This window comes from Zingiber officinale, chromosome 11B (assembly GCF_018446385.1).
Source record: "Zingiber officinale cultivar Zhangliang chromosome 11B, Zo_v1.1, whole genome shotgun sequence".
Taxonomy (NCBI): domain Eukaryota; kingdom Viridiplantae; phylum Streptophyta; class Magnoliopsida; order Zingiberales; family Zingiberaceae; genus Zingiber; species Zingiber officinale.
The window spans coordinates 1443269-1468566 of NC_056007.1; the positions used below are offsets into that span (position 1 = coordinate 1443269).

Below are 25298 nucleotides of genomic sequence, written 5' to 3' on the forward strand. Positions count from 1 at the left end.
TGATCCCTGTGTCTGAGTGTACAGGAGCTTAGGAGCGCAGGAAGTCGAGCGGAAGACGAAGCTAGCAGGAAGGATGACACGGGAAGGGAGCCGACGGGTTCAGTGCGTCCGACGGACGAGGGAGCTGCGGAAGAGTACTCCGGTGGACGAGAAAAACGTTCATGGCGTTCGAGGGACGAGAAGCCGGACGGAAGCCTGCTCGAGGAGAAGGCCGGAAATTGGATTCGGGTGAGCCCTATTTCGGTTGGCCGAAATCACCCAATCGCATGGAGCTACGGAAGTCAAAGCAAGGGGAAAGGATGTTGGAAATAGAGCTTAAGGCTCCTCAAGCTTGAAGGCGCCTTCAGACTTGATGAAGGCGCCTTCAACTGGTCAAAAGTAACCGTTTGCGCTACGGATAAAGTTTTATCCGCTGACCGAACTGGAGGCACCTTGAACCTTGTTGAAGGCGCCTTAGACCCTCGGGATAGACTTTCCAGGAGTTATATAAAGGCCCCTGGAGTTAGGAAATAAACAACAACTCAAACAATTAACTGTGTAGTCTTTCCTAACAATAATTCTAAGCTTCCAAAGTGTAAAAGGCTTCTGCGCCTTCAGAGAATGAGACGTTTTCGAGTGAACTTTTCATGGCCCTGGATTAACAACCCTCTTGGTTGTAACCAGGTTAACTTCTGAGTTCCTTTTCAGTTCTGTTTCTTTACTTCTGATATTTAATTATTGCTATTGCACTTTTGAGTTAAAAATTTCGAGGAGGGTATAGTTTTTATTTTTCAGAAGCAATTCACCCCCCCCCCCCCTCTTGCCGGCCTCCGTTGCACCTTCAGATACATCTTGGGTACTCCCTATAAATACCTTATGTATTTAACAATTTAGATATGAAGAAAATAAGAAGAAGTAGTTTTCTCCCATCTTGAGTGTTATAGTTTTTTTTTATGCTCTTCATCTGCTAACAAATTGATATCAGAGCCACCATTTGTGTTTGGAGACAAAGCTTGAAGGAAAATATCGAATGGAACCTCATTTGTTGTTCCATCTCTCACCAAGGAAATTATGATAATTGGTGCATAAGAATGAAGGCTTTGCTTGGATCATATGAAGCTTGGGATCCTGTGGAGAATGACATTGATGAAAATGTAGCATCCTCCAAGAAGAAGGATCAAATGGCGCTCACCCTCATCCATCAAAGTTTCGATGAAAAGATGTTCGAGAAAGTTGCTGCGGCAACTACTTCCAAGCAAGCATGGAAACTCTTCAAGCTTCATTTAAAGGTGTTGATAAAGTGAAGAAGGTGTTGGATCGTGATGTTTCGATAGAGGTGGGGGGGGGGGGTGAATATCGATTACGAAAAATTCTTTGATAAGAGTTAAACGCAGCGGAAAAATTAAGCAATGCTAACACAGACCAATTTTACTTGGTTCGGAGCCTGTGTCGACTCCTACTCCAAGGCCCACACTCTTTGAGTGCTTTCGATGGGCAATCACTTGAAATTCGAAATTTATTTCAAACTACGTACAGGAAATGCTAATGAAACTAAAAGAAATACTGACAAAGAAATAGATCGAAAAGGAGAATTGTGTTGTCGGAACTTCGTTAGCGTCGCAGGAGCGCAGAGTAGTAGAGCAAGCAGTAGAACATCTTCTTGTCAGTTGTTGTTTGAGCTCCACCCCTGTCCCTCCTTTTATATGAGGCTCGGGGCGCCCCGGATCCCTTCCGGGCGCCCTGGTGAGACGTGGCAGGTCCAACCAGTGAGCTCCACGTGGCGACGACGCGATAGGATAAAAATTGCCTCCCGGGCGCCCGGACCACCTTTCTCCAGGGAACATCTTTCCTACAAAACAAGGTTAGTCCGAGGCAAATAGATAATGTATATCCTGCAAAATCAAGTGTTAGCACAGTTCATTAGTTCAATATAAAAAGTATGACTTACATTCCGTCTTTCCGAGACCGGAATCTAGTCATGATCTTGACTTAGATATCCGAAATGCATCTAAGTCGGATCGACGTCTAATGTTCCCTTCCCGGGAACGCGTCCTCACAGTCACTCCCTTCCAGTGACTTACCTTTACTCACCTGCCAGACGTCCGTTCAAACCTTCGACCTGTCTGGACTTCTCGCCAAACGTTCGGTCAGCCCGTCGACCTAGCTGAACTTCTCGTCAAGCGTCCTGTCAGCCTATCGACCCGCTTGGACTTCGTGCCAGACATCCGGTCAGCCCGTCGACCTGTCTGGACTTTGCCTGCACACTCAGTCAGAGTGTTAGATCACGACAAACCTAACTTAACCTGATTTGTCATTCATCAAAACCTGAGTTAGACCGTTAGTGCTAACCGTACCAACAGAAGGTACGTCTTCAAACATTGAGAGGAGAGTTTGAATCTCTACGCATGAAGGATTCCGAATCCATTTCAGATTATTTCTCAAGAGTATTGGCTGTCACAAATCAATTGAAAAGATACGGAGATGATATGAAAGATGATCAAATTGTTGGGAAGATTTTGAGATATTTGGATCCAAGATTTAATTATATCGTGGTTGCCATCGAAGAGTCTAAAGATCTAGACACCATGACCGTTGATGAACTTGCCGGATCTTTACAAGCACACGAAGAAAGATTGATAAAACCGGTTCAAGAATCGGTTGAACAAGCTTTGAAAGCAAAGTTATCATTGAAGGGCACAAACCAAGGCACATCCCAAAGAGGTCGTGGACGTGGAGGATCTCGAGGTCAGGGCCAAGGTCGAGGTCGTGGTTATGGAAGAGGTGGACGAGGTGACAAAAACACCTTATATAATAATGAGAGGAGTCAAAACTTCAATCAAAGAAGAAGTCGTGGAAGAGGTAGAAGTCATGGAGGCTATCAAATGAGGTATGACAAATCTGAAGTTGAGTGTTTTACTTGTCTTCGTCTTGGCCACTATTCTTGGGAATGTAGAAATAATATGGAGGAGACAAATAATTATGCGGAGAGAAATGATGCAAAAGAAGATTTGGGCCTACTTTGCTTCTAGCTTGCAAAAATGATAAAGATGAGAATGAGAGTACATGGTATCTTGATTCCGGCGCAAGTAACCACATTTGCAGAAGGAGAAATTTGTTCGTGGAATTTGATGAATCAACCGATGGAGATATAACTTTTGGTGACTCTTCGAAAGTTCAAGTGAAAGGAAAAGGTACGATTTTGATTCGTTCAAAAGATGGGAGTCATCAGTTAATTTCCAATGTGTTTTATGTGTCGGCCATGAAAAGTAACATTTTGAGTTTGGGCCAATTATTGGAAAAAAATTATGATATTCACCTAAAAGATAAATACTTGACGTTGAAAGATGATAGTGGAAGATTGCTTGCTAAGGTGCCCATGACAAAGAACCGAATGTTTTTGCTAAATATTCAAAGTGATGTTCCTATGTATTTGAAATCTTGTTTCAAAGATTCATCTTGGCTATAGCACATGAGATTTGGGCATTTGAACTTCGATGGGCTGAAAATGATGAGCAAAGGAAGAATGGTGAAAGGATTGCCTTCCATAAACCATCCTAATCAACTTTGTGAAGGATGTCTTCTTGGCAAGCAAGCGAGAAATTTTTTTCCCAAGGAGTCTTTAACAAGGGCTCAACATCCATCGGAGTTGATACACTCGGATGTGTGCGGACCAATCAAGCCATCATCACTTGATGAGAATAATTATTTTGTGTTTTTCATTGATGACTATTCTTGGAAAACTTGGGTGTATTTTTTAAAGGCAAAATCAGATGTGTTTAGAACCTTCAATAGGTTCAAATTAATGGTGGAGAAACATAGTGGCTATCAAATCAAAGCTCTTCGGTCCAATAGAGGTGGAGAATTCACATCTAATGAATTCAAGGTTTTCTGTGAAGAAAATGACATTCATCGCCCCATGATGACTCCATACTCACCACAATAAAATGGATGGTAGAGAGGAAGAACCGAATTATTCTCAACATAGTGAGGAGTATGTTAAAGAGTAAGAATATGCCGAATAAATATTGGGCCGAAGCTGCCTCTTGTGCAGTATACTTGATGAATCAGTGTCACACCAAAAGTGTTCATGGTATGACTCCTCAAGAAGCTTGGAGTGGATACAAGCCAAGTGTTTCACACTTGAGGGTTTTTGGAAGCATTGCCTACACGCATGTTTATGATGAGAAAAGAACAAAGCTTGATGATAAAAGTGCAAAGTATCTCTTCATCGGCTATGATCAAAGCTCTAAAGGGTACAAGTTGTATAATCCAAGCAATGGGAAGATTGTCATAAGCAAAGATGTGGAGTTCGATGAAGCAGGTGTTTGGGAGTGGAGTACTACAAAGAAAGAGAGGGGATATAGTTCTTTCCTTGATGATGATGAGGGGGAAGAAGGCATGGCACCACCTAATACTCCACCACCAACACCACCACCACAAGATTCACAAACAAATGAAGCAAGCTCGAGTGAAGGGCCTCAAAGATTCAGAAGTTTGAGTGACATTTATGATGCCACTGAAGAGGTAAATTTTAGTGATTTTACTCAATTGTGCTTACTAGCAAAACCGAGCCTGTAAGTTATGATGATGCCGCTCATGATAACAAATGGAGAAATGCCATGAATGAAGAAATAAAGGCAATCACAAAGAATGATACATGGGAGCTAGTATCATTACCGAATGGCAAGAACACAATTGGTGTGAAGTGGGTGTACAAAATAAAGAGAAATGTGCAAGGCGAGGTTGAAAAATACAAAGCAAGATTGGTTGCCAAGGGGTACAAGCAAAAGGCCAAAATTGACTATGATGAAATATTTGCACTGTTGCTCGTCTTGAAACAATTCTATTGATCATTTCTATTGCAGCTCAAAACTGTTGGAGAATTTATCAAATGGATGTAAAATCCGTATTTTTGAATGGAGACTTGGAGAAAGAAGCCTATATTGATCAACCTTTGGGTTATATAGTGCCTAACGAAGAAAATAAAGTGCTAAAATTGAAGAAGGCTCTATATGGCTTGAAGCAAGCCCTCGTGCTTGAAATAGCAGAATTGATAAATATTTTCTAGCAAATGGTTTTATCAAGTGTCAACATGAGCATGCTCTCTATGCAAAGAATGATAAAAATGGTGATATGTTACTTGTTTGCTTGTATGTGGATGACTTAATTTTTACAGGGAATAATCCAAAGATGTTTGAAGATTTCAAGAGAGCTATGACAAAGGAGTTTGAGATAACGGATATTGGCATAATGTCCTACTATCTTGGGATTGAAGTGAAGCAACGAGATGACGACATATTTATTTCTTAAGAAGGATATGCTAAATAAATTCTCAAGAAGTTTGATATGAAAAATTGCAAGCCGGTCTGGACACTCGTGGAGTGTGGAATCAAGCCACACATGAATCAAAATGGTGAAAAAGTTGATCCAACTTTATTCAAGAGTCATGTTGGAAGCTTGAGGTATCTAACCTGTATTAGACCAGATATTCTTTTTTGCGTTGGACTTGTGAGTTGTTACATGGAAGTTCATACTACTTCACATTTGAAAATTACCAAAAGAATTCTTCGCTACATCAAAGGTACAATTAATTATGATATCTTGTATACTTTCTCGGACGACTTTATGCTTGTTGGCTATTGTGATAGTGATTGAGCCGGTGATATTGATAGTCGAAAAAGTACTACTGGGTTTATTTTCTTTATGAGAAATTCAGCTTTTACTTGGAATTCTAAGAAGCAACCTATTGTTACTCTTTCTACTTATGAGGCGGAGTATGTAGCTGCTACTTCTTGTGTTTGTCATGCTATTTGGCTAAGGAGTTTGTTGAAAGAATTGAATCTGTCACAAGAAGATTCAACGAAGATTTATGTTGATAATAAATCTGCAATTGCATTGGCCAAGAATCTGGTGTTTTATGAAAGAAACAAGCATATTGATACAAGGTACCATTTTTATTCAAGATTGTATATCGAAGGAAGAAATGAAGCTTGAATACGTAAAGTCACAAGATCAAGTTGCCGATATCTTCACGAAACCATGGAAATTTGATGTTTTCAAGAAATTTCATTTTTTTACTTGGAGTAATGAATCTGGTTTAATAGGGGATGTTGAAAATATAAACCAGAATTAAAGTTATGTGCATGAATATTGGAAGATTCATGAATGACTTTTTGGATAATGCATGTACCTCATTTAATATTTATTCATAGATACATCTTGGGTACTCCTTATAAATACCCTATGTATTTAATAATTTAAATATGAAGAAAATAAGAAATAGTTTCCTCTCATCTTGAGTGTTATAATTTTTTTTTTTTACGCTGCTAACAATTAATCTAAAAGTCTTCTCTTTAACATCAACTAAACAAACTTATATAAACCTAAAATTAGAAGAAAAAAAAATCTCTTTTCCAGTTTATTGCCCTCAGTTGACTATTTCTATTTGATTAGTTTATTGCCATTTGTTTTCTAGTTGATACCTTATTTCTTTAAAGTTTTCTTTTGTTAATTGACCAAGATCATTCATCTCTTGCATAGCTTGCATCTGAGAAAGCTATGAGTTTGTCCCAAATTGAACCTTGTCTAATTTAATTCATAAAAATGAGAACCAAGCTCCAATTTACTTGGATACTCGACTACAAATTTCTTATGAGACTACTGATGCTTTGACTACTTGCACTCAAAAGTTTCACCTGAAATCATGTTGGACAAAAATAATATGCTACTGGAGATTTATAAGATATTAACTAAATTTAAATCACACCAAATTAAATTTAACTTACAGCCGAGATGACCTGAGTGAATAATCTTAGCATGTCAGTAGGAATTGATTTATGCTACGTGTCGAAGAACAACAGAGCGGTCTGACTTGTCGAGCAGGCAGATCGACCGAGTGGGTAGATCGGTCAAGCAACAAAGTGGATTGAGTCGTCGAGCAGCAGTTTTCGGAGAGAGGTTGTCAGAACGGGTGGCTGCCCGAGAAATCTGAGCGAGAGACCGAGTGGACCGGGTGCAGTCAATCGGATAGAACAGTTCGAGTAGGCGTAGCAGCCGAACTGGATAGTGGCCGGTCGAGCAAATAGTAGAGCGACCAAGCGACTGAACGAGCAGAGGAGCCCGAGCGGGAGAACAACCGACTGGGAAGCTCAGTTCGTGAACATTGTCGCCCGAGCGGGAAAGAGGACCAAGGTTGCCGAGTAAGAGTTGCACGACAGAGAGGAGAACTTCTGCTTATGTTGCTATGGCCTGTGTGTGTCTTCTGCCTGTGATCTCTGCCTGGTTATATTGATCCAGAGTGTTTGATGACATATGACTTGATCTATAAAAGTGATGCTTATAGTTTTGGAGTAGTAGTTCTCTTCGAACTATTTACAGGTAAGAAGGCCGGCCATTAATTTTGAAGAATCTGAAGAACAAAGGAGCTTGAGATAGAAACAATTAGTTTTATGCCCATGGTGTGAGATAGAAACAAGAAAATTGGAAGGTATGCATAAAAGCTCAAACAGAGCAAATTAAAGAATTCCTTCTTTACTTTTATGTCTCCATGTTGAAATATTCACAAGTACTTGCAAGTAGCTATATACACACAAATGTTCAATTATAGAGCACTAATTATAATCATCTGCTGTCCTAGATACCAAGAAGTTTTTTTTTTCTTCAAATATAAGAATGAAATGCTTAAGAATATACGACAATTTATTAGGGGGCAAAAGCTATTGTCTTAAGCAGGTTCTAATTCCACAAGTATTCTCAAACTCAAGATAGCATTACCTAGTTGTCTTTGGAATCAAAATGGAGAGAAATCTTGAACAAGTTCAGCTTATATATCTAGAGAGATTTGGCTACGCCGATGATATTCTCCACTGTGATGTCGAATTCTTTGTATATCCTCCCAGCAGGAACACTATAGCGCCGAACCGGTCAATGCCGATTGCCTTGCCTTTGCTTCCCACATATTTCTCCCATCCAAGCGTGGCTCCAGTTCAATGTTAATCCTAGAAGTGACATCGGAAGGCAGGACACTCTCCTTGTACTTGACTATTTGCTCATCGAACAACTCCCATCAAACAAGAGATATACCACACGTACAGCCTTGCCCTCCTTCTTTAGTTCATCATAGTTTTGGCTGTCCTCCTTTATATGTTAGTCATTATTTCAAAGATTAATAGTCGTCCGTAATTTACCTTCTTCGTATTGGTCCTGACATGAATTGACAGGGACGCTAGGAACGAACGTATTCACCTTTTGCCATCATCATAACCTTGCCTATGATTAAAATTTTAAATGATTTTCAATGTGAAATTTGCCAAGTCACAAAGCATGTTCTAAATGCTTATCCTAACATACCTAAGAATCACAATCTTTTTCATTAATTAATTCACAAATTTAAAGTGAAAATGAGACTTGCTAATCTAATGTTCAATAAAATTTGTTGGAAAATATATATATGTTTTTATTCATTGTAGGAAGATTAATAATGTTTGAAATTGATCTTAAACAATGTTTATTTTATTTGGAGTGGTTTTATTATAAGATTAGTCCATTGACATAATCAAAGCAATAATATTCCTAGCTTATATTGATTTTTTTTTTTAAAATGGGTCAAATAAAATAGTAGAATCAACACCAATCAAGTAGAAGATTAACAATAATTTTTTTATTTTAGTAGTTCCACATCCCACTCATCTAATCTGCAAAAGTAACATAAATTATTTATTGAACACTTGTTCTTTTGGTTCCACTACTGGTATTGTGAACTGACTAATGATATGAATATGAATGTAATAAGATGTCATTGTTCTATAGATAGTTTACATTTAATAAATATGAAGGGAAGCTAATGGTGTGTGTTGATTCAATGTATGTTCTTAAAAAAAGGTAGATCCGCTACCTTAGCGGCCCCCCTAGTGCCGGCCCCACAGATATGGAGGGAGGTTCATGCAGGTACACAGGCCATAGGCGCATGGCGGGGTAAACCCCAGGTCGTCAGTTCCTGAGAATCGACCCCTGACCATTACGCCAGAGATACCATGCGCCCACCGTCTGCGCTACGCCCTGGGGGCTCAATGTATGTTCTTAAAGATATTGCTTATACTCTCATTGACTGATATAGTTGGTAATTATATTGATGATTACTCTAATAAATTTTAAGATCAATTTTCAATAGATATAAAATGTTCTGTTGGATACCTGACCTTCCTCGTACCAAGAGTGGTTGTACTAAGGTAAAATGTTTCCCTATAATTTATCTATCTATATCTACCTTACTATAAGCAAATGCAAATGAGTTTATATTCACTTGATCATATTGCTTCTAATACAATTGCATGTCAAAACTTTGTCCAAGTAGTGTCTACCTTACTATGAGCAAATGCAAATGAGTTTATATTCACTTGATCCCCACTGAGCATTATTCTAAAAATTATAAACTTATACAATGATGTATTAGACGACCTCATTTACTAGTATAAAACTTAATTATTGTCGTTGTTATACAATGATGTACTTTCACAAATAGTCACCTAAATGGACACCATTGGATATGTATTCTTGTATGCACATTGACATGGAGGTAAGTTGACCTCTCCTAAGAAGTCTTCCGAACAAAGATTGACCTCCTCTATTCAGCTAACTCGGCTTGGTCTTGTCGTCCCCTCAACTTAGTAAGCTTGTCTTAGGCTTGTCGGCCTCCTTAGTTCAGTAAGCTTGGCTCGATCATGTTAGTTTTCTCAGTCCAGCTAGTTCAACTCGGCCTTGGCAACCCCTCATCTTAGCCATCTCAGCTCGACCTTGTCAGTCCCCTCAGCTTAGGCAATTTGACTTAGCCCTATTGGCCTCCAAAGCCCAACCAGCTCAGCTTGGCCCTGTTAGCCCCCTCAGTTTAGCCAACTCGGCTCAGCCCTGCTGGCCTCCTCAGTCCAAACATCTCACCTCGGCCATGCCGACCCCATCAACTCAACTAGGTCGATTCAACCATGTTGACCCTAATTAGCTCAGCCAGATTGGCCCTACCAGCCCCCTCAACTCAGCCAGCTCAACTTGACCCTGCTAATCCAACGCCTCTTGCTCAGCCAATTTGGCTCGGCCATATCAACCCCTCAGCTCAGCTAGCTCAACCTTACCAGCCTCCTCAGCCCAATCAGCTCGGCTTGATCTTGCCAATCTAATACCTCTTGCTCAACCTTCTTGGCGTTACTAACCCGACACCTCCCACTCAACTCTCTCAGCCCAACCGATCTGACTTAACATACCAAACTCTTCAGCCCAACTACCCTAGTTATGTTGAATCGAGACGCGCGTGAGAGGAGATGGATCACGTGATTTTAAAAATCTTATCTTTTTGATTTTGAAATCAAAGTAAGTAGCGTGGAAAGAAGACACTAACAGAAAAAGATAAGAACACAAGTAGTTTTTGCTTAGTTTGGAGCTTTCGGCGACTTCTATTCCAAACCCAGGTCTTGCGGACCTATCGATGGATAATCTACTAATAATTTTTTACGGAACCGCCAGAAGAGGGGATTGAGTACAATAAAAAAATAGAACAAGTGTAACACGCTACACTTTTCCTTTTGTAGAAAGTAAGTACAATATTTAATTTTGTTACCCAACACTTTCAAAAATAGTTAGCTCAGACTCGGTGTCGGGCGGCTCCTCAGCAATAGTTGGACACAGTAATGTCATAGTGGAGTAACAGTAGGAAGCCGGAGCAGTTGTAACTTCAATCGAACACATGGAAGCTCGTAGAAGAGTTGGTAAAGAATGCTTGGTTGAGCAGCATTTTTATAAGGTTTGGAAGACAACTTCCATAGGGCTAAAGGTGTCTTTCATAGATAAAAGTTAATCCCAAAAGTGTTGATCTTTATCGCCGACGAAGTCAAATTTAATTCAATGGAAGACGCCTTCCATAGCATCGAAGGCACCTTCCATGAACAATACTGAAGGCGCCTTTCATCACATGGAATGCGCCTCAGGTACTATTCACCCGAGGTCTTTTTGCTCATTTTGCCCTGCAAGGTAGGTTAGTCCAACACGATAATATCTAAACTGTAAAATAAAGTTAGCAGAATAAATATATGATTAATTTATGACTTAGACTCTGTCCTTCAGATCAGGATCTAGTTAGGGTCTCAATTTAGGTTTTTGAAATGGACATAAATTGGACAGACAACTACTGTCCCCTTAATCGGAACGCGTCCTCACTTAATCATTCTCCTCCAGTGACTTACCTCACTTACTGAGTATCGAGTTACTTTCTTGACGTCCAATCTGACCCACTAGGTCTTTCTGCTGGAGTTGCACATCTAGACTTCGCCAACCGGGAATCGAACATCCCGATCTCTTGTCGAAATTGTACATCTGGACTTCCTCCTACCATTCTTGAAGTTACACGAAAGAACATCTGAAGCAAAGCTAGCGAGATGGGACTTGCTCCGGAATCAACTGATGAACCTCCGGATGGAAAAGGTGAAATAGTCGCACATCTACACTCAAGGATTCAAGAACTAATCACTGGAGTCACGAACCTCGAAGAAAAGATAACAAATTGAGGCTCATTAAGATATGCACTGAATGCATTTCCAAGAACTACTGAATGGACGTCGATCATAGACGTCTTCTATATATCTAAGAACCTAGAGGTAAGTAGTTTAGAAAATTTATTTTCTACCTTTGAACTACACAAATCTAGACGTGCAGGAATCAGAAAGAACTAGGAGCCAAACAACAACATCGCACTGAACATGATGTCAAAATCAAAAGGTAGAGGAAAGAAAAAGTATAAAGTGTTTTGATTAATTCTTATTACTAAAGTCAATAGGCTTATTTATACAAATTATCCAAAACAATAATGAAAAGATTAAATAAGGCATACAATCATAATAATTATAAACATAGTAATATAATAGACTTGTAAATATTATTTTTCCTATTTGATTCATATCGATCCTGATTGTGTGCCAAATATAATAAATCCCAATTAATTGAAATTAATTAGAGATTATTTCTATTATTGTCATTCCCCCCCCCCCCCCCCGACAAACTCAACGGGAGTGCCTCAATGTCAAGTTTGAGTGTTAACTTGGTGAAATGTTGTCTAGATAATGGCTAGGTAAATATATCGGCAATTTGATCTTCCATAGAGATGTAAGAAACAGAAAGTTGTCGAGTCGCCACATGCTCGCGAACAAAATGAAAATCAATTTCTACATGCTTGGTACGAGCATGAAAAATAGGATTTGCCGCAAAATAAGTTACTCCAATATTATCACACCATATTTTTAGGTGTAGCGGTTGGAAAAAAAATGTAATTCTGAAAGAAGAGATTGTAGCCAAATAATTTCTGACGTTGTGTTAGCGATAACTTTATATTCAGCTTCAGTACTCTAGCGAGAAACTGTAGGTTGCAACTTTAAAAGCCAGGAAACAAGATTTCGCCCAAGAAATATAGCATATACACTAATAGAACGTCTATCTTCGGGAGATCCACCCCAATCTGCATCACTGTAGGCAATCAACTCTCGTGAAGATTGACGATATAAAAGAAGACCATATAGAATAGTATCTTTGAGATATCGAAGAATTCTCTTAACACCTTCCCAATGATGAGTTGCTCCAGAATCCAGATGTCATCCTGGGTTCTCAAGAGTCGATGAAACTATATTTGGAAAGAGAGAATGTGAGAATGCTCTAGAATGAGATGACTGGGCCATAGAATGCCAAGAATGTGGTGGTCGATTTGAATATGCATGCGCTCTTTGTGAAATAGTTGGTTGTCCCAATGCTGCAGGACCACTAGCAAAATTTCAGTCAAACCTTTTAGGACATTGAATACCAATATGTCCAACTCTGAGATAAATTTGACTTCTTCTCCGACTATAAAACCAATCAGATCTTCTAGAACAATGAATACCAGTATGACCAACAATGTGACAAATTTGACATCGGTCTAAACTTTGCTTTTAGCCACATTGATGTCGTCGAGTATCGGACATCGAAAATAAAGAACTCGTCCCTTGATAGTAATAGATATTGTTGGAAGAATTTTTTTGGTGGTTGGAAATAATATCTAGCACTGGAACTTTGCTTTCTGACGGCAGTGGCGATTCCCAGCAACAGATAAAGGAGAAAGTAGGTGATGTTGTGGGCTAGAAGAAAAGGCTATGTCTCCTTTGGCCGAAACAGTTGCTAGTGCCAACAAGGCTGGGTGGAAACTATGAATCCGGTGACGTCGAAGTGTAGTTGTTGAAGTTCCTGAGGTTGTTGCTCAAAATTTACAAGAATGGACATTGGTGGTGAGACTGCTAGATGTTGCTGGAGTACGCTGATCTCTGGGTTGCTCCAATTTGTTGTTGTACTCCAAGATGTTCACGTTGTTGCTGACTAATGTTGTAGAAATCTGGTGCTGAAATTGAGATGCTGGAAGAGGAATTAAAGAAGGAATAAGCTAAATTTTGAGGGAAGATAAGGAAAAGGAAGGATCATGGCTATGATACCATGTCAAAATCAAAAAAAAAGTAAAGGAAAGAAATAATATAAAACTTTTTGATTAATTCTTATTACTAAAGCCAATAGACTTATTTATACAAATTGTTCAAAACAATAATGGAAAGATTAAATAATGCATACAATTATAATAATTATAAAATAGTAATATAATAGACTTGGAAATATTATTTTTCCTATTTGATTCATGTCGATCCTGATTGTGCGCCAAATATAATAAATCATAATTGATTGAAATCAATTAGAGATTATTTTCATTATTGTCATTACATGAGAAGGGTCGAGTTAGATATCAACACTTCTTTTGAAGAAGACGAAAAGGCTTATGTGGTAAGAAAATTCTAAAAAAAAATTAAAACTTATAAATTCAATAAGTCTCAGGCTAAGAAGTTTACTCAGAACAAAAGATGAGTTCGATGCTATAACTGCAATAAAGAATGGCACATCAAGGGTGATTGCCCAAAGCTGAATACGAAGGAGAAGAAGAAAGAACCGACCAAATCAAGGCACAACAACTTAAAGGCAACATGGGACGAGTCATCATCGGAATCCGAGGTTGAAGAGTATACCAGACTAGCACACATGACAAGTCACCAATAGAAGAGCATCGACGATGGGGAGCCACTTCAGAAGAAAGCACCAGTGAAGGGGGAGATTCAAACTTTGAAGCTAACATGGTAAGTGAGGTATGCTTACTTCTTCCAAATCAACTTTATGAAGGTATTAAATTCATGTCTAAATCACTATGAAAATTAAAATAAAAAAATAATAATTTGAAAAAGAAATTTTAGATCTGAAAGTAATTTAGCACATTCATGTCCATTAGAAATGTATGAAAAATTAAAGTAAGAAAATAAAAAAAATTGAAGGACCGAATTGAATTTTTTTTTGCATGTGTTAATCCAAATAATTCAAAAAATTATAAAAGCCTAAATTGGTACTTTTAATTTCATAAGGTCAAATTAAAAATATATCACAAAAATATATGCTGAAGAAATTTCTTGTTAACTCAATAGGTAAAAATTTATTTTATGTTCCCAAATCTTGCTTAGTATAAATAAATAATTATGCATGTATTTTAATTTTTATTAAAAAATTAATTTCATATACTTAATTTCCATAATTTTTGTATTTTTTTTCTTTCGCAACAATATATAATCTGTAGATATACAAATTTTTAGAATTTTTCATTAATTAAATAATTTTCTTTTAATTCTTGATTAAAAATTATAATTTAAAATTTAAAATTTTTTCTGAGACTTATCTTGAAAAACCTGATTTTTTTTTTATATATATTTACCGTTATATTTTGAACATATAAAAAAATTAGCAAGATTTTTAGGAAAGAAATATTTTTTTTGAATATTCATTTTTTCTATCGCAACAATACATAATCTGTTGATATAAACTTTTTAGAATTTTTCATTGATTAAATAATTTTCTTTTAATTCTTGATTAAAAATTATAATTTAAAATTTAAAATTTTTTCCGAGACTTATCTTGAAAAAACTAATTTTTCGTATACTTACCGTTATATTTTGAACATATAAAAAAATTAGCATGATTTTTAGGACAGAAATATAATTTTTTAATATTCATTTTCAAAAATGAATGTTATCTGTTTAAAATATTTTTCGTACGAGTTTTTCTTAGAATTTCTTTTTTTTTTTAATAAAAAAGTTGGTTATGTGTCTATAAAATTATTCTTTAAGTTTACTGATAAGTAATAATTTTTTTATAGATTATTTACCTAAAAAACTTATTTTTAAAAAAAAAACTTTCTCGTAAACTTATTTTTTGAATTTTTTTTTTCTTTAGTTATGCATTCTATTGTTAATACTTAAAAAAATTGAGAGATTTATTTGGATAAAAATCTATTTTTAAAATTTATTTGGTAAAAACTACGTTTTTGTATAAAATACTTTATTTTTGTTAAAATCCTTAAAATATTTTTTTTTGAAATTTTTTTTTTGCCTATTCATATAATACTGTTGAATTTTAAGAAAAAAAATTCAAAATTTTTTGTAGAATTAAACTTATTTTTAAATTAAATTTGAACAAATATAATTATTAAATCTTAATTCAGACTTTTGGAAAAATCTTTTGTAAAATTTTTTTTTCTCTGAATTATGCTTCCTTAGCCCTTAGAAATGTTTCAAAATTTTATTGGTTTCTTTTTCCGACTTTATTTTGATATCATCAAATGAGAAAAATTTAAACTTAAGTTCAGGGGAGGGGTACGTTTGTAATTTTGTACTTAACAAAATTCCCGTCTTGTTAAATTTTATGTCTTGTTTTTCCCTAATTCTAACTCGAGTTGATGCATATCAAAAGAGATAGTTTTGATGTGATCAACCGAGTTAAATTAGATCGTATGTATATTTGACCCTTGTATTTAAGTGTGCAGGAATTTAGGAACACAAGAAGTTGGGTGGAAGACGCAACCAGTGATAAGGATGACACAATAAGGGAGTTGACGAGCTCGGTGCATTCAAAGGATGAGGTACTACGGAAAAGTACACCGGTGGACAAGAAGAACGCGTACAGCGGTCTAAGGGACGAGAAGCATGGGAGGAAGACTACTCGAGGAGAAGGCCGGAGTTAAGTTCGGTGAGCTCAATTCCGTGCTCCCAGAGCATCACCCAAGCGAGTGGAGCGAAAAATGGTTAACAGTGAAGTTAACCTTTTTCAGATGAGCAGTGTCAAAGGCACCTTTCATGAACAGTACCGAAAGTATCTTCAAAGGCTTGGAAGGCACCTTCCATAAACAGTGTCAAGGCACCTTCAATGGCTTGAAAGGCACATTCAGTGAACAATGTCAACCTTAAATGACCATTTGTTGTCGTTGAGTTGTAGAAAAAATTTTATCCACTTGAAGGCGTCTTGAACCCTTTTGAAGATGTCTTTTACTCACGGATAGGATCTCCCAAGGGCTATAAAATGACCTTTGGTGCTATGAAATATTCAACAACTGGACTACAACTTGTGCATTCCCTTCCTAGTCTTTTTCTGAACTTTCAAAGAGTGTAAGAGGTTTTTCCACCTTCAACTAAGGAGAATTTTAGTGCGCTTATATTTACCTTGGATTAACAACTACCTATATTCTAACAAAGTAATTCCTTAGCCTCTTTTTCATTAATTGTTCAATTTTACTATTCTGTGCTAGTCTAAGCAAATCAAAAGAAAGAGAAAGGGTTAATTTTTTTTAGACAATTCACCCCTTTAATTAAGGGGCCCCCGCTGCATTAACATGTCTCACATCTGGACTTCACCAATCGGGAATCGCACTTGGTTATCATTTGTCATTTGTCATTTCCCTTCCAAAATTAAATCAACAATAAATCTAACTTTAACCCTAACACGATCTTTTATAGTACAGTACCCCCTTGCTATTCCCATGTTCTGATACCAATTGTTGGATCGAAAAGAATTTAGATATCTTCACAATTACATGATATTATCCACTTTAGGCCTAAACCCTCATGATTTTGCTCTTGGGCTCTACCCAAAAGACCTCGTGCCAATGGAGATATTTTTTTCTCTTATAAACTCATGTTTTTTCCATGCGTTTTCAATGTGAAACTATGTTTATAACCTTACAACCCAACATCTGTTTCCACATGTTGAGACACGCGTGCACATACCCTCTCACAAACTACCATCATCATCTTCTCGCTTGCTGTTCTTTTTCTCCATCTCCCTTGCTGGAAACTGATTTGAATATCGGAATAATTGAGTCAGGGCATCCCTTCCTCCATTCTACTGTTTCTCTCTTTCTCAATCTTCATAAGCGTTCTAGATGGCCAATCTTCCCTCGGTATTCGACGACTTCATCAATATAGAAGTCAGCTATCCAATGACTCGTTAATCAATTGTCTCAAGCACGAACACACACAATTGGTGTGTTCCTTAAACTATGGCAATGAAAGTTTGCAATAAAAGTTTACAAATGAAAGGTTACAATGAAAGTTTCTATATAGATGTTTAACAATAAAATAAAATGATTAATCAGGTTGGGTAACATTTAGTTTGGATGATCGATTCGGTTTTCATCGACCACCAGGATAAATCGGGAAGCGTTCGCAGCGAATAGCCTAGGAGCCTAGTGTACTTTAGTTGTGTGCCCCATTTGGAGGAAAATTCTTACAAATTCATCATACCTGAGGCTCGAGCCACGGATACCTAGATGATAATCTAAATATCCTACCGTTGTACCATAACTTTGGAGGCGACCGAATGAAATCAAGCTTCGACACAAAGTTTGATTTCACTCCAATCAACATAAAAAGCTCTGTACATACAGATTTATATACAGTATTTAAAAAAAAAAGAAAAAAAAATACATTTATTTAAGTTATTAAAGCTAAAATTTCTTGTGGAAGAAATCCAATTACTTGATCAAACATGTGTATTTACTGACTCTAGCTATAACTGGTAATATATTTTCTTTATAAAATTTTGAATTAGCAGACGATTTTATCTTTGCCCTATTAAAATGAATTTTTAAATTGAAAAAAAAACAATTCGACGAACCTTTATTCAGTGACGCCGGTTAGAGTTTAGGGTTTAAATTTTTAAAATACATTATTTTCTACACACCTATATCTACGTGTATATATATATATCCATATATTTTATTTAATTAAAAATAATAATTCCTATAGTAATTTAAATTTTAAACAAGTAAAATATGCATAATTTTAAAAATATATTAAAAAAAAGAGTCCAACATAAAAGCGGATCACGTACAATTAGTTTCTTTCTTTCTTTAATAAATACGAAGCGAATATTCAGAGTACAATTTTATTTTTTTATGGAATAAAATCATATTAATATATATTTTTAATTAACCAAAGTGGATCACATAAAAATCCATTTCACATATGGAAAGACGCGACCAAATACTTTGTTAAATCTTTATATATAGAAAATTATTAATTATAAAAATTTATTCTATAACCTGATCAACCCAATAAAATTATTCCATATTATTCCCTCTAATCCATTATATACATATAATAGTATCCTCCCACGCATAAACAACATACAGATCATCTTTAATCCAACACTATACAAAGCATGCTCCACAACGACGACGGCGACAGCAGCAACTCCAGTTTCTCCGACGAATTCTCGCCGTCGGCTAATCTGAGGAAGTTCATAATCTCACCTTATAATCCACGTTACAGGTACTTAAACCTTTCTCACAAATATATTTGATGATTTAATGAATAAGCACTCTGTTTTTATTTGCTCAGGGCATGGCAGATGTTCCTAATCCCGCTTGTTATTTACTCGGCGTGGATTTGCCTCTTCGAACTGGCATTCTTGAGATACTTGCCTGGAAAACTCTTGTTGCTCGAGCATATCTTGAACAGCTTGTTCGCCATCGATATCGTTCTGACCTTCTTCGTTTCTTATCTCGATCCCAGATCCTATCTCTTGGTTGATGATCCAAAGAGAATTGCAGCTAGGTTAGTGAAAAGATCACGGATTCGAATCCTGGAAACAGTCTCTTGTTTTACTAATTAATTAATACCTTGTATATTGTTGAGGTCCAATTACTAGGCATTTTGCAGATACTTGTCCTCCGGGTTCATCTTGGACCTCTTGTCTACTGTTCCATTCCATGCGATCAGCTTTCTGTTTGAAAGAAATGACAATGTTAATTTTGGATTCAAGATACTGAATCTGCTCAAGCTATGGCGGCTCTGGAGGGTCAGTTCCTTGTTCTCCAGGTTTGAGAAGGATATCAAATTCAACTATTTCTGGACTCGATGCACAAAGCTAGTCTCTGTGAGTTAGCACTCCAAACTCTTCTTGTAGATCAGATTGCACGCCTTATAGTTTTTGCTGCTCAGGTGACTGTTTTCGCCGCGCATTTCGCCGGGTGCCTCAACTATCTGATCGCCGATCGGAACCCGAACCCCAGCAGAACATGGATAGCTTTGGCGATGCAGGACTTCCGATCGCAGAGCCTGTGGAGAAGATATGTTACCGCGATGTATTGGTCCATAACGACCTTAACAACCACTGGCTATGGAGATTTGCACGCGGTGAACACTGGGGAAATGCTGTTTGACGTCTTCTACATGCTGTTTGTTCTCGCTCTGACTTCGTACATCATCGGCAACATGACCAACCTCATCGTCCATTGCACCAGCAGCACTCGGAACTTCGTGCGTGTCTCATGAACTACACGGTTTACATGAAACTTTGGAGATTAATTTAAATAATCTGGTAGCTGATTTTGTAACAGAGGGACACAGTGCAGAGTGCTTCGGAGTTTGCAGAGAGGAACAAGCTGCCGAAGCAAATGAAGAACCAAATTCTGTCCCACATTTGCTTCAGGTTCGAGACGGAAGAGCTGAAGCAGCAACAGATTTTGAGCAATCTCCCGGAGGGGATGCGATCCAGCATAGCCTGCAACTTGTTCTTCCCAGTCGTGCAGCGGGCTTACCTCTTCCATGGAGTTTCCTTCGACTTCCTCTCTCAACTCGTTCCCAAAATGGAGGCTGAGTTTTACCCTCCGAGGGAAGATGTTGTACTGCAAAATGAGGCTCCCACTCACCTCTACGTATTGGTATCCGGAGCAGTCGTAAGCAAAGAAAGCTTTAGTTGATTTCATTACACATTCATCGCCCATTAATTGTAAGTTGGGCTGATTGGTATTTGGCTTTGATTACAGGATTTGAGAATAAAAACTGATGGAAGTGAACAAGTAAGGGCATCTCCAATCCGCATTAAATGAGATTTTTTTATGATTTTAATATGTCATATCAATATTATAAAATCTTATTGAAGCATCTCTAATGGTTAAAGCTCGGAACATCTCCAATGATTAAAACTTTAAATGAGTTCTTTTCAAGATCCTAATATGTCACATCAATATATGAAAGTTCATTGAAATATCTTCAATGGTTAAAACTCTAAATGAACTTTCTTATGATCCATGTCATAGCATATGTTGTATGGCTTCATGCATATTGTATCAAATTTGACACAAAAGAGCAGATTTGTGTTTTCACTACTGCTCTTAAATTACAAATCTCAAACCTCATCTCTATAATGGTTAAACTTTTTATTTAATTTTTTTGATTTTACAAACCTCTCATAAATTTTACATTAATGGAGATGCCCTAATTCATAGCATGTAGTTAAATGGCTCCATGCATATACATTAATTTCAATACAAAAGAACAAGGTTTGAGTTTTTATTATTGCTTTTGAACTATAAACCTCAAACCTCATATCTACAGTGATTTGAATTTTTTTATTTAACTTTTTTTATTTTAAAATCTCTCACAGACCTTGCATTGGAGATGGTTTGTTTGGTGCAGTTAATTTCTCCCTATTATTTTAATATGCCTAACTACCCCTTTAGCAGATTTGCGCAAGGCTCACTAGAGGAGATGTGTTTGGGGAGGGAGCAGTTCTAGGCGGCACGCCACAGCCGTATGCTGCACGCACCGTTGAGCTCTCACAGATTTTGAGGCTGAGCGGCATTACATTCTTGACAATGCTCCGAGAGAATGTGGAACTGAGTAAAGTCATAGCAAACAACCTTTTAGAGGTACCTGATTTCTAAACCCCTCTCGTCAACCTGCAAAAGTAGTTTCTCATGCTCCTTTTGCGCTCTGCAGAAACTGAAACTCGAACAAAGATCGACAAAGAGTATTGCTCAAGAAGAACGAGTTCAGAAATCTATCCGCTCAAATCTTCATGAAAAGATCAACAAAGGATATTGCTCGAACGGCGTTGTTACTTCAGCTGCTGGCAGAAAACGAGCCGTCATTCACATTGCCAGAGAACGGATTGGGAAGCTCATCAACTTACCGGATTCTTTGGAAGAGATCTTCAAAATTGCAGGCAAGAAAAGGACGACTTGAAGTGTGTAATACAGTGTTTGTTTGACTAAGCTAGGGCAGATAATAGTTCCATGTGTTTAAACTTAGTTCTGCCTGGTACAGGTGAAAAGTTTGGCTGTCTAGAGCCATCGAAGGTGATGAGCCAAGATAACGCAGAGATCGAAGACATTGATGTCATTAGAGACGGAGAGCATTTGTTTCTGCTATAGTTTTGATGAGTAACACACTGGAGGGGAGACAGATGTGATATTTGGGGATGGAAGAGGAGTATAATAATTTATAAGAGGAATATAACTAAGTTAGAAATGTATCTTTTGCTATCAATATGTTTTTAATGTCACAACTTGGCTTATATAGCCATGACAAAGGAAGTCCATAAATAATTTGGTTCTTCCTACCGTAAATATATTATTATATTAAATACATATACTTGACAATTTAACTCATTATGCTAACTTAATTAGCCACTAGATAATTCAATCCAACTTGATTTGCTCTTCATTCCGAAGCTTGCTATATTTTTTGTGAAAGTAGGTCCTCTAAGTGGTTTAGTGAAGATATCAACATTTTATTTATTGGTCCTGCATTATTTAACGTGAACATTATCTTCGTTCACAAGCTCCCTTAAGAAATGATATTGAATTTGAATATGCTTTGTTTTCCCATAAAGAATTGGATCCTTTGCCTCTTGATCATGCTTGAGATTCTCTAAATTTCCATGCAACCAATGTAAATGGCATCATGCAAAAGAAGCAACAATGTATTATGCTTTTGTAAGAGAAAGTGTAATAGTAGATTGCTTCTTTGAACACCATGCTATAGCTTCACTTCCAAGGTCAAAAACATAACCTGATGTGCTTTTGCTATCATTGATACTTCTTGCTAAGTCACTATCAGTATAACCAATAAGATTAACTAGTATACTTGTTTATAGAAGATATCATAATCAAAAGTTCCTTTCATATATCTAAGGATTCCTTTTGCTGTCTTCCGATCATTAGAGAATGGTTTCTCTATAAACTTACTCACCAAATTTACATCATATGTAAACTTTAGCTTTGTAACAGTCAAATACATTAAGTTTCCAACCAAACTTCGAAACATAATTGGATTAACCAATTTCCTTTCACCATACTTGCTCAACTTTAATCCTACAAGACAAGGAGTTGAAATTAGATTTACATTCTCCATTCGGATTTTTTTTTCAAAATTTCTTTTACATAACTCTCTTAAGTGATGAAAATTCCATGCTGGGATCTTAGAACTTCAATTCCAAGAAAATGGTGTAACTCTTCCAAATCAATAATCTCAAATTCATTCTTCATTGAGAGTTTGAAATTATCTAATATCTTTAAATCATTACTAGTAAAAATAAGATCATCGACATAAAGACTTACAAATATAAAGCCTCCAGATGAATTGGATTTGGTGTAGAGAGTATGCTCTAATGGGAATTTTAGCAAACCATTCTTCTTAAGTAATTATTGATGCAATTATACCAAGCCCTTGGAGATGGCTTGAGCTCATACAAAGCCTTTTTCAACATGTAGACTTTATCTTCTTCTCCTTTTTTTAATAAAATAAGGAGGTTGTTCAATATATACTTTTTCTTAAAGAAGATCATTTAGGAATGCCGACTTGACATCCATTTGAAAATTTTTCCAATTATTTTGAGCTGTAAAAGAGATCAGTAATCGAACAATATCAAGTCTTGACACCGGAGCAAATACCTTTGTAAAATCTTCTCCTTTTTGCTTGTATCATTTTACTACAAGCCTTGCTTTATGCATGTTGATGGAGCAATCTGCATTCATTTTTATCTTGTATACCCATTTAACGTCAATGGATTTTTTATGTTGAGGAAGAGGAGTAAACTCCCAAGTTCCATTTTTTCACTGGCAATTATCTCCTCTTTCATGGCTTTTTTCCATACTATTTCCTTATATGCATCATCAAAGGAAATTGGTTCTTCTCCTGCAAAAAAAAGCAAAGAGTACAAATTCATCATATTCTATAGGCCCAGTTGAATCTAGGAGTTCCTACACATTTTGCATTTTCCTTAGAGGAGGACTTGTTGAAGAACTTGGTGAATTTCTTGGTGAATGAGAAGAATTGTCTTCTTCTGATTCTTGTTCACTAAATGAAAAAATGTAGATCTCAATTGCTTTGCCTTTTGAATCATCAAAACTTGCATCTTCATCAAAAAGAACATCACAACTTATCACAATCTTTTTGGTCTTTGGATTATATAGCATGTAGGCTTTGCTTCTTTCACTGTATCAAATAAAAATGCACTTTTCAAATTTGTCATCAAACTTGTTTCTGTTTTCTTGTTAAATGAGTGAATAAGCAATGCTCCCAAACACCTTTAAATATCGAATGTCAAATTTTCTTTCATAGCATATGGTGTGCAATTTTTCATGCTTTTTTTTGGAGAATGATTATAAGATAACATGCATAAGAAACAACTTCTGCCCAAATTCATTTGGTAATTTTTTTCTTTTAAGTATGTATTTCATACTTTCAACAATAGTTCTATTTTTTTCTTTCAATTACACAATTGTGTTGTGGTGTAAAATGAGCTGTCAACTCATGCCTTATATCATGTCCTATAAAATATTTCTCAACTTCATTTAAAATATATTCGCCACCACGATAAGTTCTTAAAGTTTCGATACGAAACCCATTATAATTCTCAACTTCAACTTTAAAATCTTTAAAAGCTTGAAATGTTTGTGACTTTTCTTTGAGAAATTTAATTCATACCTTCCTTGTGAAGTCATCAATGAAAGTAATAAAGAACTTACTCTCATCAAGTGATTTTGTTGGCATATTTCCACAAAGATCAGAATGAACAAGCTCCAATGGCTTTTTTGCTCTCCAAGTTGCTTGTTGTGGGAATGGATCACTTGGTGATAACAGACTTTTTCAACTTGTTTAATCTTTGGCAATCCTCTAACCATCTCTTTTGTTGATAACAACTTTAAACTTCCATAATTCAAGTGTCCAAACCTATCATACCACAACTTTGAAACCTTTTTATCAATGGTAGCAAAACAATATAAATTTGTAGTTTCGAGTTTGAGAGGAAATAAGTTATTAGAGGTCACATCAATCTTTGCAATAACCTAATTGTCTTTTGATATAGTGCAAGCATTATGATGCATATACAAATCATACCCTTTCTTCATAAGATGACCAGTAGCGAGAAAGTTACTTTTTAAACTAGGAACAAAATAAACTTCAGACATTTTCTTGATATTTCCAAACTTAGTTTTAAAGCAAATCTCACTAATTGCTTCAATTTTATGAGTACTAGCATCACCAATCATCACGACACCATAATCAATTTTAGATAGACTGAAAAATATTTTTTTATTACTTGTCATGTGTTTGCTAGCCCACTGTCTAGGTACCACATTTCATTAACTTTGTTGGCATTAGAAGCAAGCAACAAAGTTTTGTTCTTTGATGAATAAGGTCACTTTCAGTTTGCTTGCCATCTTCTTGCTTAAACCAACAATTTGTAGCTTTATGTCGAGGTTTGTGGTAGTGGCTACACTTGATGTAACCATTTTTTTTTATCATCTATTTGTTTGTGCCAGCAATCTTTATCTTTATGTCTTGATTTTTGACAATAGCTACATTCAATATAACTATGTTCTTGACCTCTTTGATATCCACCATCTCCTCTTCCTCTTTGAAACTTGAAAACTTAGTTTTCATTATTGTTATTTTGATGGTATTGTTGAATATTTCTTCTCTTCTGCGAGAGCTTGAATCACCACTAGGGATGGCAATTCCACCCGAACCTGATGGAGGATCCGACATCCGACCCGAATGGAGGAGGGTATGGAGGGACTATCAATACCCGATACCCGACCCGAATACCCGATTAAATAATATATATACATATATTAAAGAAAATTTTCTTTTTCTAAAATCAAC

General features: G+C 36.5%; 1 protein-coding gene across 1 annotated transcript; it reads left to right on the plus strand.

Moving 5' to 3' along the window:
• The first annotated feature begins 18561 nt into the window (after positions 1-18561).
• On the plus strand, positions 18562-21559 carry LOC122035264 (potassium channel KAT1-like). Its single transcript, XM_042594679.1, has 9 exons — positions 18562-18671; positions 18741-18956; positions 19062-19278; positions 19344-19661; positions 19742-20080; positions 20171-20203; positions 20867-21055; positions 21126-21351; positions 21453-21559. Exons 1-9 carry the CDS (start codon positions 18562-18564, stop codon positions 21557-21559), a joined length of 1755 nt encoding a protein of 584 aa, XP_042450613.1.
• The last annotated feature ends 3739 nt before the right edge of the window (positions 21560-25298 follow it).